The sequence below is a fragment of the Mustela putorius genome, unplaced genomic scaffold, assembly GCF_011764305.1.
Source record: "Mustela putorius furo isolate JIRA1106 unplaced genomic scaffold, ASM1176430v1.1 tig00000430_pilon_pilon_pilon, whole genome shotgun sequence".
NCBI lineage: Eukaryota > Metazoa > Chordata > Mammalia > Carnivora > Mustelidae > Mustela > Mustela putorius.
In genome coordinates, this window is record NW_025421377.1 from 4,125,230 (window position 1) to 4,140,405 (window position 15,176).

The 15,176-nt window shown below is 37.6% G+C and overlaps 1 protein-coding gene across 3 annotated transcripts in view; it reads left to right on the forward strand.

Annotated features, from left to right (window-relative positions):
• SLAIN2 (SLAIN motif family member 2) overlaps positions 1-15,176 on the forward strand; it is a 93,036-nt gene that overhangs the window by 38,311 nt on the left and 39,549 nt on the right. For all 3 annotated transcript variants that reach the window (XM_045079721.1, XM_045079720.1, XM_004764931.3), the window contains exons 3-4: positions 11,517-11,681; positions 14,144-14,305. In XM_045079721.1, coding sequence (XP_044935656.1) covers positions 11,517-11,681; positions 14,144-14,305 — 327 coding nt within the window. The remainder of the gene's footprint in view (positions 1-11,516; positions 11,682-14,143; positions 14,306-15,176) is intronic.

The following is a 15,176-nucleotide window of genomic DNA, read 5'->3' on the forward strand; positions in this document are numbered from 1 at the left end:
AGGTTGTAGGAGTTTAGCTAGATAGTTATCAAACCATTCTGAATACCTACAAACCCAATAGGAGATCGAAGAGAAGAGCAGCAATTCTAGGAACAGAAAATCAACCACTTTCTGAAAGGTAGGACATGCAGAGAAGTGAATCCAAAGTGAAAGGAAGGTAGACTGCAGGGGGAGGGGCTGGGAACTGGTAAGCAGTGAACAACAGAGCACAAAATCCAAACTTTTAGGAGTCTGTTCCACTGAGGGACATTGCTCCAGAGGCTAAGTGAGGGTGGAGCCCTCGAGGTGACTGTGTGGTGTCAGGTCCCGCAGGGTCACAGAAGGATCAGGGGTATCTGAGTGTGGCAGAGCTCACAGGTATCAGAGCAGGGAAGCTGACTACAGACACTGAGCCAAGGAGTGAGCTTTCAACTTGGGGTTACCATAAACCATGATCCAGTAGTCAGGCTGCTGCTCTTTGAGCAGGGACCCCACCTTCCTCTGCCGGAAGAGCATTCCTGCTGGGTATGGAGACTCCAAATGGGGCCATGCACCAGAAACAGAAATGCTCAGTCACATACTGGGTGAGCTTGGAGCACGGCCGGAGACCAGGGAGACAGGAGAGATTGACCACTTTTCTCCAAGGGTGCACTGAGGAGTGGGGCCCCAAGCTCTCAGCTCCTCCAGGCCAGAGATTTGGAGGCTGCCATTTTCATTCCCATCCTCCAAGGCTCTGTGGAAAGTGTTCAGGGAACAAAAGCCCCAAGAACGAACCCAAGCAGATTATTTAGCCTTGGCCCCTGGCAAGGTCATTGCAGTTCCGCCTCAGGCAAACTCCTTTGAGAATCACTACAACAGCCCCTCCCCCAGAAGATCAGCAAGAACATCCAGCCAAGACCAAGCTCACCAATCAAAGAGAACAGCGGAACTTCAGAGCTAGGGAAAAGTAATGCATGGAATTCGTGGCTTTTTCCCCATGATCCTTTAGTCTTACAAAGTTAATTAAATTTTTTTAATTTTATTTTTTTTCTTATTCTAATTTTTTAAACTTTTCCTCTTTCCTCTTTTAACATTTTTTTAACTAGTTTATCTTAACAATACCTTTCTTAAAAAATCTTTTTAAACCTTCATTATTGTAGTCATATTTTATCATGAACTTCATTGTATCTAACTTTATTTTTTGTATACAAACAAGGTTTTTTTTTTCCTAAAAAAATTTGGGATACAATTTCTTCTACTAGATCAAAATATACCCCAGATCTAGCACAGGGCTGTGCTCTAGTCTCCAGCCTGAGCAAATTCTCTCCACTTTTTTTTTCTTTCTTTTTCCAACCAACTTATCAATTCTTTTTCTAGAATTTTTTAAAAATTTTCATCTTTACAGTCATATTTCATCCCTTTATTGTGTTTACCCTTATTTTTGTATATATGTAAGTTTTTCATTCTTTAAAATTTTGAGAGGTAGTTTCTTCTAAGAGACCAAAATACACCTAAAATCAAGTGGGTGGCTCTGTTCTATTCACCTGTCTAATATATATATATATATATTTTAAATTTTTTAAAAATTTCTTTTGACCCACTCATTTTTCTTCCCCCAATTTGGGGTCTCTTCTGATTTGATTAGAGTACATTTTCTTGGGGTCTTTGCTACCCTTTTAGTATTTTATTCTTGGATTCATATATTCTTATCTGGATAAAATGACAAGGTGGAAAAACTCACCACAAAAACAAAGCAAAAACCAAGGGGCAGTACTGAAGGCTAGGGACCTAATCAATACGACATTGGTAATATGTCAGATCTAGAGTTCAGAATGATGATTCTCAGGGTGCTAGCTGGGCTCAAAAAAGGCATGGAAGATATTAGAGAAACCCTGTCTAGAGAAATAAAAGCCCTTTCTGGAGAAATAAAAGAACTAAAATCTAACCAAGCTTTAACCAAAAAAGTATTCATGAGGTGCAATAAAAAATGGAGACTCTTACTGCTAATATAATAGAGGCAGAAGAGAGAACTAGTGATATAGAAGACCAAGAAAGAAGCTGAGCAAAAGAGAAACAACTACTGGACCACAAGGGAAGAATTTGAGAGATATGTGATACCATAAGATGAAACAACATTAGAATAATTGGGATTCTAGAAGAAGAAAGAGAGGGGGCTAAAAGGTATATTGGAGCAAATTACAGTAGAGAATTTCCCTAATACGGCAAAGGGAACAAGCATCAAAATCCAGGAGGCACAGAGAACCCCCCTCAAAATCAATAAAAATAGGTCCACACCCCATCATCTAATAATAAAACTTACAAGTCTTAGTGACAAAGAGAAAATCCTTCAAGGCAGCTCAGGACAGGAAGTCTGTAACATACAATGGTAAAAATATTAGATTGGCAGCAGACTTATCCACAGAGACCTGGCAGGCAAGAAAGAACTGGCATGATATATTCAGAGTATTAAATGAGAAAAACATGCAGCCAAAAATACTATATCCATCTAGGCTATCACTGAAAATAGAAGGAGAGATAAAAAGCTTCCAGGATAAACAAAAACTGAAAGAATTTTAAACATCAAACCAGCCCTACAGGAAATATTGAAAGGGGTACTCTAAGCAAAGAGAGAGCCTTAAAGTAGTAGACCGGAAAGAAACAGAGACAATATACAGTAACAGTCACCTTACAGGTAATACAATGGCACTAAATTCATATCTTTCAATAGTTACTCTGAATGTAAATGGGCTAAATGCTCCAGTCAAAAGACACAGGGTATCAGAATGGATAAAAACCAAAACCCATCAATATGCTGTCTACAAGAAACACATTTCAGACCCAAAGACACCTCCATATTTAAAGTGAGGGGGTGGAAAACAATTTACCATGCTAATGGATATCAAAAGAAAGCTGGGGTGGCAATCCTTATATCAGATAAATTAGATTTTAAGCCAAAGACTATAATAGGAGATGAGGAAGGACTCCATATCATACTCAAAGGGTCTGTCCACCAAGAATATCTAACAATTGTAAATATCTATGCCCCTGACATGGGAGCAGCCAACTATAAAACCAATTAATAACAAAATCAAAGAAATATATCGACAATAATACAATAATAGTAGGGAACTTTAAGACCCCCCCACACTGAAATGGACAGATCAAGCCAGAGATCAACAAGGATATAAAGGCCTTAAATGACACACTGGACCAGATAGACATCACAGATACATTCAGAACATCCATCCCAAAGCAACAGAATACACATTCTTCTGCACATGGAATATTCTCCAGAATAGATCATATGCTGGGTCACAAATCAGGTCTCAACTGATACCAAGAGATCTGAATCATTCCCTGTGTATTTTCAGACCACCGTGCTCTGAAGCTAGAACTCAATCACAAGAGGAAAGTTGGAAAGAACTCAAATACTTGGAGCCTAAAGAGCTTCCTACTAAAGAATAAACCGGTCAGCCAGGAAATTAAAGAATTGAACAAATTAATGGAAACAAATGAAAATGAAAACATAACTGTTCAAAAACTCTGAGACACAGCAAAGGCAGTCCTGCAAGGGAAGTATATAGCGATACAAGCCTTTTCTCAAGAAACACGAAAGGTCTCAAGTACACTACCTAACCCTACACCTAAAGAACTGGAAAAAGAACAGCAAAGAAAGCCTAAACCCAGCAGAAGAAGAGCAGTCATAAAGATCAGAGCAGAAATCGGTGAAATAGAAAACAAAAAAAATGGTAGAACAAATCAACGAAACTAAGAGCTGGTTCTTTGAAAGAATTAATAAGATTGATAAACCCCTGGCCAGACTTATCAAAAAGAAAAGGAAAGACCCAAATAAATAAAATCATGAATGAAAGAGGAGAGATCACAACCAACACTAAAGAAATACAAACAATTATAGGAACATATTATAAGCAACTATACACCAGCAAATTTGACAATCTGGAAGAAATGGATGCTTTCCTAGAGATGTATAAAGTACCAAAACTGAACCAGGAAGAAGTAGAAAACCTGAACAGACCCATAACCAGTAAGGAGATTGAAGCAGTCTTCAAAAATCTCCAAGCAAGCAAGAGCCCAGGGCCAGATGGTTTTCCAGGAGAATTCTTCCAAACATTTAAAGAAGAATTAATACCTATTCTCATGAAACTGTTTAAAAAAAAAAAGAAAGAAATGGAAGGAGAACTTCCAAACTCATTTTATGAGGACAGCATTACCTTGATCCCCAAACCAGACAAAGACCCCATCAGAAAAGAGAATTACAGACCAATATCCTTGATGAACACAGATGCGAAAATTCTCAGCAAAATACTAGCCAGTAGGAGCCAACAGTACATTAAAAGGATTATTCACCACGACCAAGTGGGATTTATTCCAGGGCTGCAAGGTTGGTTCAACATCTGCAAATCAGTTAGTGTGATATAATACATTAATAAAAGAAAGAACAAGAACCATGTAATACTCTAAATAGATGCTGAGAAAGCATTTGACAAAGTATAACATCCATTCTTGATCAAAACTCTTCAAATTGTAGGGATAGAGGGTACATACCTCAATATCATCAAAGCCATCTATGAAAACCCCACAGCGAATATCATTCTCGGTGGAGAAAAACCGAGAGCTTTTCTGCTAAGGTCAGGAACATGGCAGGGATGTCCATTATCACCACTGCTATTCAACATAGTACTAGAAGTCCTAGCCTCAGCAGTCAGAAAACAAAAAGAAATTAAAAGCATCCAGATCGGCAAAGAAGTCAAACTATCACTCTTTGCAGATGTATGATACTTAACCTAGAAAACCCAAAAGACTCCACTCCAAAACTGCTAGAACTTCTACAGGAATTCAGTAAAGTGTTAGGATATAAAATCAATGCACAGAAATCAGTTGCATTTCTATACACCAACAACAAGACAGAAGAAAGAAAAATTAAGGAGTCAATCCCATTTACAGTTGCACCCAAAACCATGAGATACCTAGGAATAAACCTAACCAAAGAGGCAAAGAATCTGTACTCAGAAAACTATAAAGTACTCATGAAAGAAATTGAGGAAGACACAAAGAAATGGAGAAATGTTCCATGCTCATGGATTGGAAGAACAAATATTGTGAAAGTGTTTATGCTACCTAAAGCAATCTACATGGATAATGCAATCCCTATCAAAATACCATCAGTCTTTTTCAAAGAAATGGAAGAAAAACAGACACATAGATCAATGGAACAGAATCAAGAGCCCAGAAATAGACCCTCAGCTCTATTCTTTGACAAAGCAGGAAAGAATGTCCAAAGGAAAAAAGACAGTCTCTTCAACAAATGATGTTGGGAGAATTGGACAGCCATATGCATAAAAATGAAACTGGACCATTTCCTTACACCACACACAAAAATAGACACAAAATGGATGAAAGACCTCAAGGTGAGAAAGAAATCCATCAAAATCCTTGAGAAAACAGGCAACGACCTCTTTGCCCTCAGCCACAGTAACTTCTTCCTAGAAACATCGCCAAAGGCAAAGGAATCAAGGGCGAAAATAAGCCATTGGGACTTCTTCAAGATTAAAAGCTTTTGCGCAGCAAAAGAAACAGTCAACAAAACCAGAAGACAACTGACAGAATGGGAAAAGATGTTTGCAAATGACATACCAAAAATCTATAAAGAACTTACCAAACTCAACACCCAAAGAACAAATAATCCAATCAAGAAATGGGCAGAGGACATGAACAGACATTTCTGCAAAGAAGACATCCAGATGGCCAGCAGACACATGAAAAAGTGTTCCATATCACTCAGCATCAGGGAAATACAAATCAAAACCACAATGAGATCCACCTCACACCAGTCAGAATGGCTAAAATTAGCAAGTCAGGAAATGACAGATGCTGGCGAGGATGTGGAGAAAGGAGAACCCTCCTACGCTGTTGGTGGGGATGCAAGCTGGTGCAACCACTCTAGAAAGCAGTATGGAGGTTCCTCAAAAAGTTGAAAATAGAGCTACTCTATAACCCAGCAATTGCACTACTGGGTATTTACCCTAAAGATACAAATGTAGTGAGCCGAAGGAGCACTTGTGCCTGAATGTTTATAGCAGCTATGTCCGCAATAGCCAAACTATGGAAAGAACCTAGACATCCATCAACAGATGAATGGATAAAGAAGATGTGGTGTGTGTGTGTGTGTGTGTGTATATATATATATATGAAATAAATTGAGGACTACTATGGACTACTAGGCAGCCATCAAACGAAATGAAATCTTGCCATTTGCAACGACATGGATGGAACTAGAGCGTATTATGCTGAGCAAAATATGTCAGAGAAAGACAGTTATCATATGATCTCCTTGATATGAGGAATTTGAGAGGCAGGGCAAGGGGCCGTGAGGGGTAAAGAAAGAAAAAATGAAACAAGATGGGATTGGGAGGGAGACAAACCATAAGAGACTCTTAATCTCACAGAACAAACTGAGAGTTGCTGGGGGAAGGGGGGGTGTGGAGAGGGTGGTTGCCTTATGGACATGGGGAGGGTATGTGCTATGGTGAGTGCTGTGAAGTGTGTAAGCCTGACGATTCACAGAACTATACCCCTGGAGCAAATAATACATTATCTGTTAATAAAAATAATTAATAAAAAATCTTTACTAACAACTAATACTCTGTCTCACCTTAGAAATAATGTAAGTATATTTTATAGTTAGGAATTTTCTTCATTCAGTACTATATGTTCGTAACCTATTATGTGCTACGTATTGTTCTCAGCTCTTAGGGTATTGCAATGAATAAAACAGACCAGAGCTTGTACTCTAATGGGTGTGGCAGATAATAGTTAAATAAACCTATGAACAAGAGTTGGCAGGCTTTTTTTGTAAACAGCCAGATAGGAAGCATCTTAGGCTTTGTGGACTGTGAATTGGGGTGGGTGTGTTCCAGTAAAACTTTATTTACCAAAAGAGGTGATGGGTTAGATTTGGCTCACAGGCTATAGTTTACTAAACCTTGGCTTAAAACATCCTAAAAAGTAGGAACTATTAAGAATTGGAAAATAGTTAAGTTGCACTTAGAAGGAGAAAAACAAAATAGCACCTCAAAAATAGCAATTTGAGGGAGTAGTTTGTTGCTTTATTATATCACAAGGTATTAAAAATAGTAGGAGTATGTAAGAGAAACTGTTAACTCTTAAACTAGGTGTAATCATGTCCTGGATTTAACAGTGGTTAGAGTTTATGGTTACAAACAGAGCAGCAGCTGCAGCTACAAATATAATGTCTACTTATTTATTTATTATTTATTTATTTTAAATTTATTTGACAGAGATGACAAGTAGGCAGGGAGGCAGGTGGAAAGGGGGCCGGGAAGCAGGCTCCCCGCTGAGCAGAGAGCCTGATTCGAGGCTCGATCCCAGGACCCTGAGACCATGACCTGAGCCGAAAGCAGAGGCTCAACCCACTGAGCCACCCAGGCACCCCTGTAATATATATTGAAAAGAAGAATAACTTGGTTATTGCAAATTTGAACCTTTGTCCTAAATTCCCCCCCCCCTTTTTCCAAGTTAGTAGGAGATTATTTTTCAGGTGTGTTTCTTTGATAAAGCAGAGCTCCCTAGAAATATAACTACTGTATTCTAAGAGAATGGATTCTGCTCTGTCACTCTCAGCTTCTCTGCACTGTGCTGCTTCACGTCCCTAAGATGTTCTTCTTTTATTCTTTTATGATAGTGCATTGTGTTTTTTGCCCTTTCGTATCCTCCCTGCTGTTTTCTTTGAAGTCTTCTTTGGAGAGGGTCTTCCTTCTTTGTCCAACTTTCTTCATTATGGTAACATTTATATAACATAAAATTTCCCACTTCAGTCTTTTTTTAAATATATAGTTCAGTGGCATTAAGTATATGCACGTTGCTGTGCATCCATCCGCGCTGTGCATCTCCAGAACTTTCTCACCATCCCACATGAAAATTCTGTATCCATTCAGTTTCCTAGTTCCCTGTCCCCTGTCTGCCTGCCTTTTAAGTTTATGGTGACCCGTGTCTCTTTTGCCTGGATTCCCTCTGTTTTATTATTTCATCCATTCATAAGGTGTCCAGATCCTCTGTTAAGATTAATCTTATTAAAAAAAAGACTAATCTTATTCATCATGTATATATCCAGTTAATATTTACTGAGAGCCTGGTGTGTATCAGACTTTGAGGAAAGGATAGAGGATACATAATGAGGAAAAACTAACACTGTACCTAAATTCATGGAGTTTGTCTTCTACTAGGGGAAACGTACTAATACAAATAATTTTTATAACTGGTGATTTGTAATGAAAGAATGGTGCCTAGTGCTTTGAGCTTTGAGAAATAGGAATTTTTCCTCAGGGAGCAATGTTTGACCTGAATCCTAAAGATTCAGAAAGATATGAATGATTTAAGGGGGAAGGCGAAAGAGGGAGAAACATTCCAAGTAGAGAAAACAGCATCTGCAAAAAAAAAGCTCTGTGGGAGGTCTGGGAGCATGTTGTGGGGAGTATGGCCAACATTTAATGACCTGGAGCAAGGCAGCATGTGGCTGGAGAAGACTAAGGAAGGGAGAGATCTGAGGGATGGCCAGAAAGATACGTAGGAGCCAGACTTTTTAAGGCCTTATAGATTATGTTTTCTAAAAGCAATAGAAAGATATTGGAGAGTTTCATTCAAGGGTATGGTGTGTATGGGCAGGAAGACATGATCAGGTTTGCAGTTTGGCTAAGGTTGCTAGCTGTAGTATGGAGAGTACATTGGAAAGGGCCAAAAGTGAATGAATATAGGGTGCTTTTAAGGGGAGTTGATAGTGACAGCTGGGCAATGTGTGTTGATGGTAGTGGAGATGAAAAGATGTGGTAGGAAAAATGAATGAACCAGATTTGAGGACATTTGGGAGAAGTATCAACAATGATCTAGGTTTCCAGCTTGTGTGACAGCATGAATGTTATTAATCATTCTGAGATAATCCACCCAGAAAGAGAATTCAGTGTTAGTGGGAAAATCATGAATTTGAATTTGGAAATGTTGGCTCTGAAGTGCATTCGCCAGACCCATAGAGGAGACATTAAATGGGCAGCACATACAGGACTGAAGACCAGGAAAGCTTAGGACTGGAGATACAAATAATGGCGAGTTTGGGGAATACAGATAATAACTGATGTCATGGGTATGAATGAGATTTCTTAGGAGAAGGAATATAGAGTGAGAAGACAAAAGGGCTGAGGACTTGACATGCTGACGATTAAACAAATAACCAAATAGAAGAGAATAAGCTTAAAAGGAGATCAAAGAGTAAAAGGGGAGAAATTAGCACCTTAGTTTCTGCTCAGATGTGTATTTTTGAGATCATGGCACATACTACATCCTAAGTATGTTTAAAGTGTGGCATGTTATCTCATGGTGAATATGGACAAAATCGCATTATCCAGCTTCTTCTATGTCATCCAACTAAACAAAATCTAAACAGAAAACATATTCCTTCTCTCCAAAGCACCACTCTTCCCAGTAGATAAATCAGAAACTTTAAAGACACTTTAAAGACTTACTTTGTTTCCTTTAGTGATCCTTCTAGTTTTTAATACTTATTCTTTTTTTTTCTTTTTTATATTTGTCACTTCTACTGCCTGGTTCAGTCCAATCTATTCAACATAAAAATGTCCATCAGTTTTCTTCCTAAAGTGATTGGATCATATTACTCTTGCTCAAAAGTCACTGATATGAATATAAACATCATTCTCCTAAGCATAGTTTCCAGGACTTTGTGACCTGGCCCAGCCAGATTTTCCTGTTTTGTCCCTTAGCTATGTGCTTTACCTTGCTATATTACTCACTCTTTCTCCCTGACCATGTTATGTGTTTTCAAGGAACTGCTTTTGTTCCTATTATAAACACAGATGAAAGCACAACCTTTGCTCATTTTCAGTGTCTATCACATTGCTGCTCATCCTCTTCAAGACTACCCCCAGGGCTTCATTCCAAAAAGGCTTACCTGGTTTCTCTCGGTTGTAATGAATTACTCTTACTTCAAAAGTTCCACAGCCCCTTACACCTTCATGATAGTACTTGTTTCATTTTGTCCTGAAATCATTGGATTTTTTTCTGCCTGCACTACTTGGTTGTAAACCTCTTAAAAAGTAGTGCCATGTCACATTTGTCTGTATGTTCTACATACTGTTTTGCCGTGGTTAGAAATATTGAATAAGCTATAGATTCTAGAATAGAGGAAATAAGTATTATTTTAAGTGTATTTCTTGTATATAATTGCACTCAGTATCTTATTTCTACTTTGGTACTGTTTCTACAATTTTATATGCACAGCATAAATTTTTTTCCCTCTTTTGGCAGAAATATTCTTGGGTCAGAAAACTGAGGCTGGGGGAGGCTTTTTTCCTTTTAAAAAGAGAATTCTCAGGGCACCTGGGTGGCTCAGTGGGTTAAGCCTCTGCCTTTGGCTCAGGTCATGATCTCAAGGTCCTGGGATCAAGCCCCAAGTCAGCTCTCTGCTCAGCAGGGAGCCTCCTTCCCCCCCCCCCCCCGCCTTCTCTCTGCTGCCTCTCTGCCTACTTGTGATATCTCTTTCTGTGTCAAATATTAAATAAAATCTTAAAAGAAAAAAAAAATTTCACGTTTGACCTTAACCTGGTCTAAGTAGTCAATATTCCTTTATTAATTTTTCAAAAATCCAAACCTTGGAAAGAGTTGTTTTTTTTTTTTTTTAAGATTATTTATTTATTTATTTGTTAGAGTGAGAAAGAGAGAGCACACAAGCAGGGGGAGTGACAGGCAGAGGGGGAAGCAGGCTCCCCACTGAGCAAGGAGCCCAATGCTAGACTCTATCTCAGGACCCTGGGATCATGACCTGAGCTGAAGGCAGAGGCTTAACTGATTGAGACACCCAGGAGTCCCTTATTTTTTTTTTTTTAAGTTTTGTTTATTGATTTGTCAGGGCGGAAGAGCACAAGCCGGGGTGCAGCAGGCAGAGGGAGAGGGAGAAGCAGGCTTCCCGCTGAGCAAAGAGCCTGATGATTCCAGGACCCTAGGATCATGACCTGAGCTGAAGGCAGACATTTAACTTCCTGAACCACCCAGGCACCTCTGGAAAGACTGTTTTTAAATCTCATTTCATAGGATTTTTTTTTCTTTTTCTTCGCAGTACATGCTTGTTATAGAAAAATGAGAAGACACAAATATACTTATTCATTCATCTTATTTTTTAAGGCTATTCAGGGTTGATACAGTTGGAACAAACTTTCTGACAAGATAGGAGTAAATTAATTTAATGGCTAATAATTTGTTGAAAAGATATTCTTCCTGTGATACTATTTTTGTTGTTTGGTGTAGCTGCTGTTTTATTTGCATAGCACAATTGAAGGTAATGGAAATATGTTGTTGGAATTCCTAATTTGATGTATTTCCTCCTCTACTATAAGAATGTTTCTGTATTTAAATTGAGATAATGACTTAAATGAATTTTCTAATAAAAAAAATTTTAAGTAAAATGTTAACTTTTCTGTTATTAAATTTGATTTCTCCCCTTCTCATTAACACAGCTCTCAAGAGGCAGAATTTATATAATAATCCTTTCAACTCCATGAGTTACACAAGTCCTTACAGTCCGAATGCAAGTAGCCCATACAGCAGTGGTTTCAATTCTCCATCCTCAACCCCAGTGCGACCTCCTATAGTCAAACAGCTAATACTTCCTGGAAATTCAGGTAAGGAGAAAATGAAATGAATAATTAAGGATTTTATTGCGCTACCTCAAAAATAACATAATCATCAGTTGTTAAAATTCTTTTATTTATGAAACTTTTAAGAGCTTAGAGAAAATATCAGTGAGGAGCACCAGGTACTATTCTAGGTCCCAGGGATACAGATAAACCAGGTTACATTCATGAAGTTTTTTTTACCATGTACTAAGTTTGTAGATCTTGCTTGATTAGATTAACAAGCTTTTGATTCTCTTAACCAATAGATGCTTGCCAAATAGCTTGATTGAGCTGTAAAAGCTATAAATAAGAGCTCTTTTTGTTTAAATAGCATTTTCCGGTTTGTTTGTTTTTTTTTCTTTTTTAAGATTTCTTTGTCAGAGAGATAGAGAGAGCACACAAGCAGGGGGAGTGGCAGGCAGAGGGAGAGGCAGACTCCAGTGAACATGGAGCTGGATGCAGGACTTGGGATCATGACCTGAGCAAAAGGCAGCCACTTAATCAACTGAGTCACCCAGCATCACTAAAAATAAGAGCTCTTATTTTCACTTATTTTGTTAAACAATTCAAGCTTTATTTAATAAGCTTAGATATTGCACTTAACGAGAAGTAGAAGGCCATATGTGAAATGTGCCGACAGAGTGGAGCCCTAAATGATAGGGGAGGGATAGACTGCTGTAACTCAGGGAAAGAATGTTTATTGTGGTTCTGTGACAGACATGTTCTCTCTAACTTACTGTTCTTCGGAATTCAGGCCCTGGTTAACTCTTATTGCTGCTGCTGTTATGGCTAATTATTGCAGCTTCCTTAAAAATTAAGGTTATTGTTAACCACCCCAAATTTTTGACCTGTGTATTCCCTAGTCTGTTGACTCTTTTGATCCTGCTGTTTATTTTGTACGTAAGTTGTTACTTGCTGCTATTCATGTCACCCATGACTGCATCCTAAAAATATTTGTTTAATATAATTTTATTTGGGCACTATTTGAGCTTGACCTTGTAGTACTTTTCCTGTCATATGTACTGTGTTCTTCTTCATAATGTACACATTAACTCTTACTTATAGTCTTTTCATGTTGGAGCTGACTTTTTTCTTTCTTTTCAAGTTTTTATTTAAATTCTAGTTAACATATATGGTAAAGTTGGTTTTGGGTGTAGAATTTAGGGATTCATCAATTACATACAACACTCTGTGAAAGCTGACTTTTATGGTAAAGAGTTCTGGGAATTGATTGATTGATTTCAAATCAACCTGTATTAGAAATATTAGTGACAGTGTTGGGACTTTATGCTTCACCAGAAGTTGATGATCTGATGAAAGCATTTCCTTAGAAATAAGTTATTATTTATAACTAAATAAATATTTAAAATAACTAAAAAAGTATTTAAACCATTTAAATTATTATTATTTTATAAGTTAATAAGTGTATCCGTTATTCCTCTGACCTGTCTTCTATCCCTTTTTGTTTTGAGTGATTAAATGCTTTTTTTTTTTTTTTTAAAGATTTAATTTATTTATTTGACAGACAGAGATCACAGGTAGGCAGAGAGGCAGGCAGAGAGAGAAGTGGAGGCAGGCTCCCTGCTGAGCACAGAGCCCGATGCGGGGCTCGATCCCAGGACCCTGGGATCATGACCTGAGCTGAAGGCAGAGGCTTAACCCACTGAGCCACCCAGGCACTCCAGAATGCTTTTTAAAATTTATTTATTTTCTTTATTCCATCTTTGGGCTTCACTGCTGCACTTCAGAGGGCTCTGTGTATCCCCATTACTAGTTGGACAAAGGAATTTTGTAAACATGGCATAATGCAGGAAAAATGAGCATAGTGTTCTTTTTTGGTTTGCTCCTAAGTCTCTAAGGAATCTTGATTTTCCTCAAATTACAGTTTTCTTGTTTAGGAAAAGTAGATGCTTTTATTCAGGGAAAAAAATAATGGTATTTGCTAACGAGTAACTTTGAGAGGAGAAGACACATCATAAATGCATCTGTTTATAAGCAGTTCCACTGGCTGTCTTAAAAAAGTTGGAATCCTCTAACATGTATTGGACACTACCTACTTGCCAAGCACTGTGGTAAAAGCTTAATTGTTTCATAAGAGGACAGATAATTTATAGTTAAAATGTTTTGTTTTTATGCCATAATGTATGAAGGAGACCCTATAGTCCTCTTTATTCTTTTTTTTTTTTTTTTAAGATTTTATCTTTTGTTTTTTTAAGTAATCTCTTCACCCAACTTGGAGTTCAAATTTACAACTCGGAGATAAAAGTCACACACTCCACTGCTGAGCCAGCCAGGTGCTCCATCTTCTTTATTCTTATTGAGGTCAATTTTTAATTTCAGTATTTGGGTATTTTTTAAACAAAACAGAATAATGGTGAACTGGATCAAAGATTTAATATAAAATTAATTAGAACAGATGTTTATTCAGTTTTTGTTTAACCAAATCTCAAATCTTTTTTTTTTTTAAGGTAATTTGAAAAGTTCATCAGACAGAAATCCTCCACTCAGCCCTCAATCCTCTATAGACAGTGAGTTAAGTGCTTCAGAATTAGATGAAGATTCAATTGGATCCAATTATAAGCTAAATGATGTAACCGATGTACAGATTCTAGCTCGGATGCAGGAAGAAAGTAAGTATTTTAATTGTTAAAGTTGAAGTCTAGTTGAGGTATAATTTTGTGGGGGTTATTAAATAGGTCTTAAGATGTGGAAGAATAGTAACAAATGTCGAAATTTCAGTGGTTTATTCAACATATAGACTTGCTTGTTCATTAACGTGTTTTCAGAGTTCATTTTACATAAAACATCGTGTATGTGGAGCAAAGAAAGGCAGGTTATACTCTGCTTCAATGACTGGTAACCATACCCTGCATGTTACTTTGTGCAGGAACTCTCTAGAGTAGTTACTACTCTATGACTTCGTATTTTCTTATTCTAGATCAGTGTTTCTCAACCGTTTTCCGTTATTAGCCCCTCAAGAGTGCCTTTTCAGACATTTTTTTTTCCTTTTTGCCTACCACCTCCCATCATGATATTTATACCACAGATCCACCCTGCATATCTTTATGTACTATGAGGACCATAAATTATTATGGTAACTAAGATTTTTTTCATACCCCAAGAATCGATTATTCCCCCTTGGGGACATAATCTCAGAATATATGATAGAGACTACAAAAAAAGAGACCTTTATGAGAAAATTGGAGTTATGACATTAAATGAAGCATATGATCTTGCTTTGCTGCAGAGTGGTCCTTACAATTTCTCAGGTCACAGATACCTTTGAGAATCGAATAAAAATTATATCCCTTGCCATCCCAAAATGCACATGTGCACAGAATTTTTCATACTATATTAAGGGTTTATGGATGCCCTGGCTTTCATTTTAAGATGGTGGTGAGAGTATTGCCTCTACATTTCTTTTTAATAGAAATGGCAATTCATTCTTATTTATATAGCTGCACTTTTCATATTTGTGTATAAGAGATTTAAAAAAATATT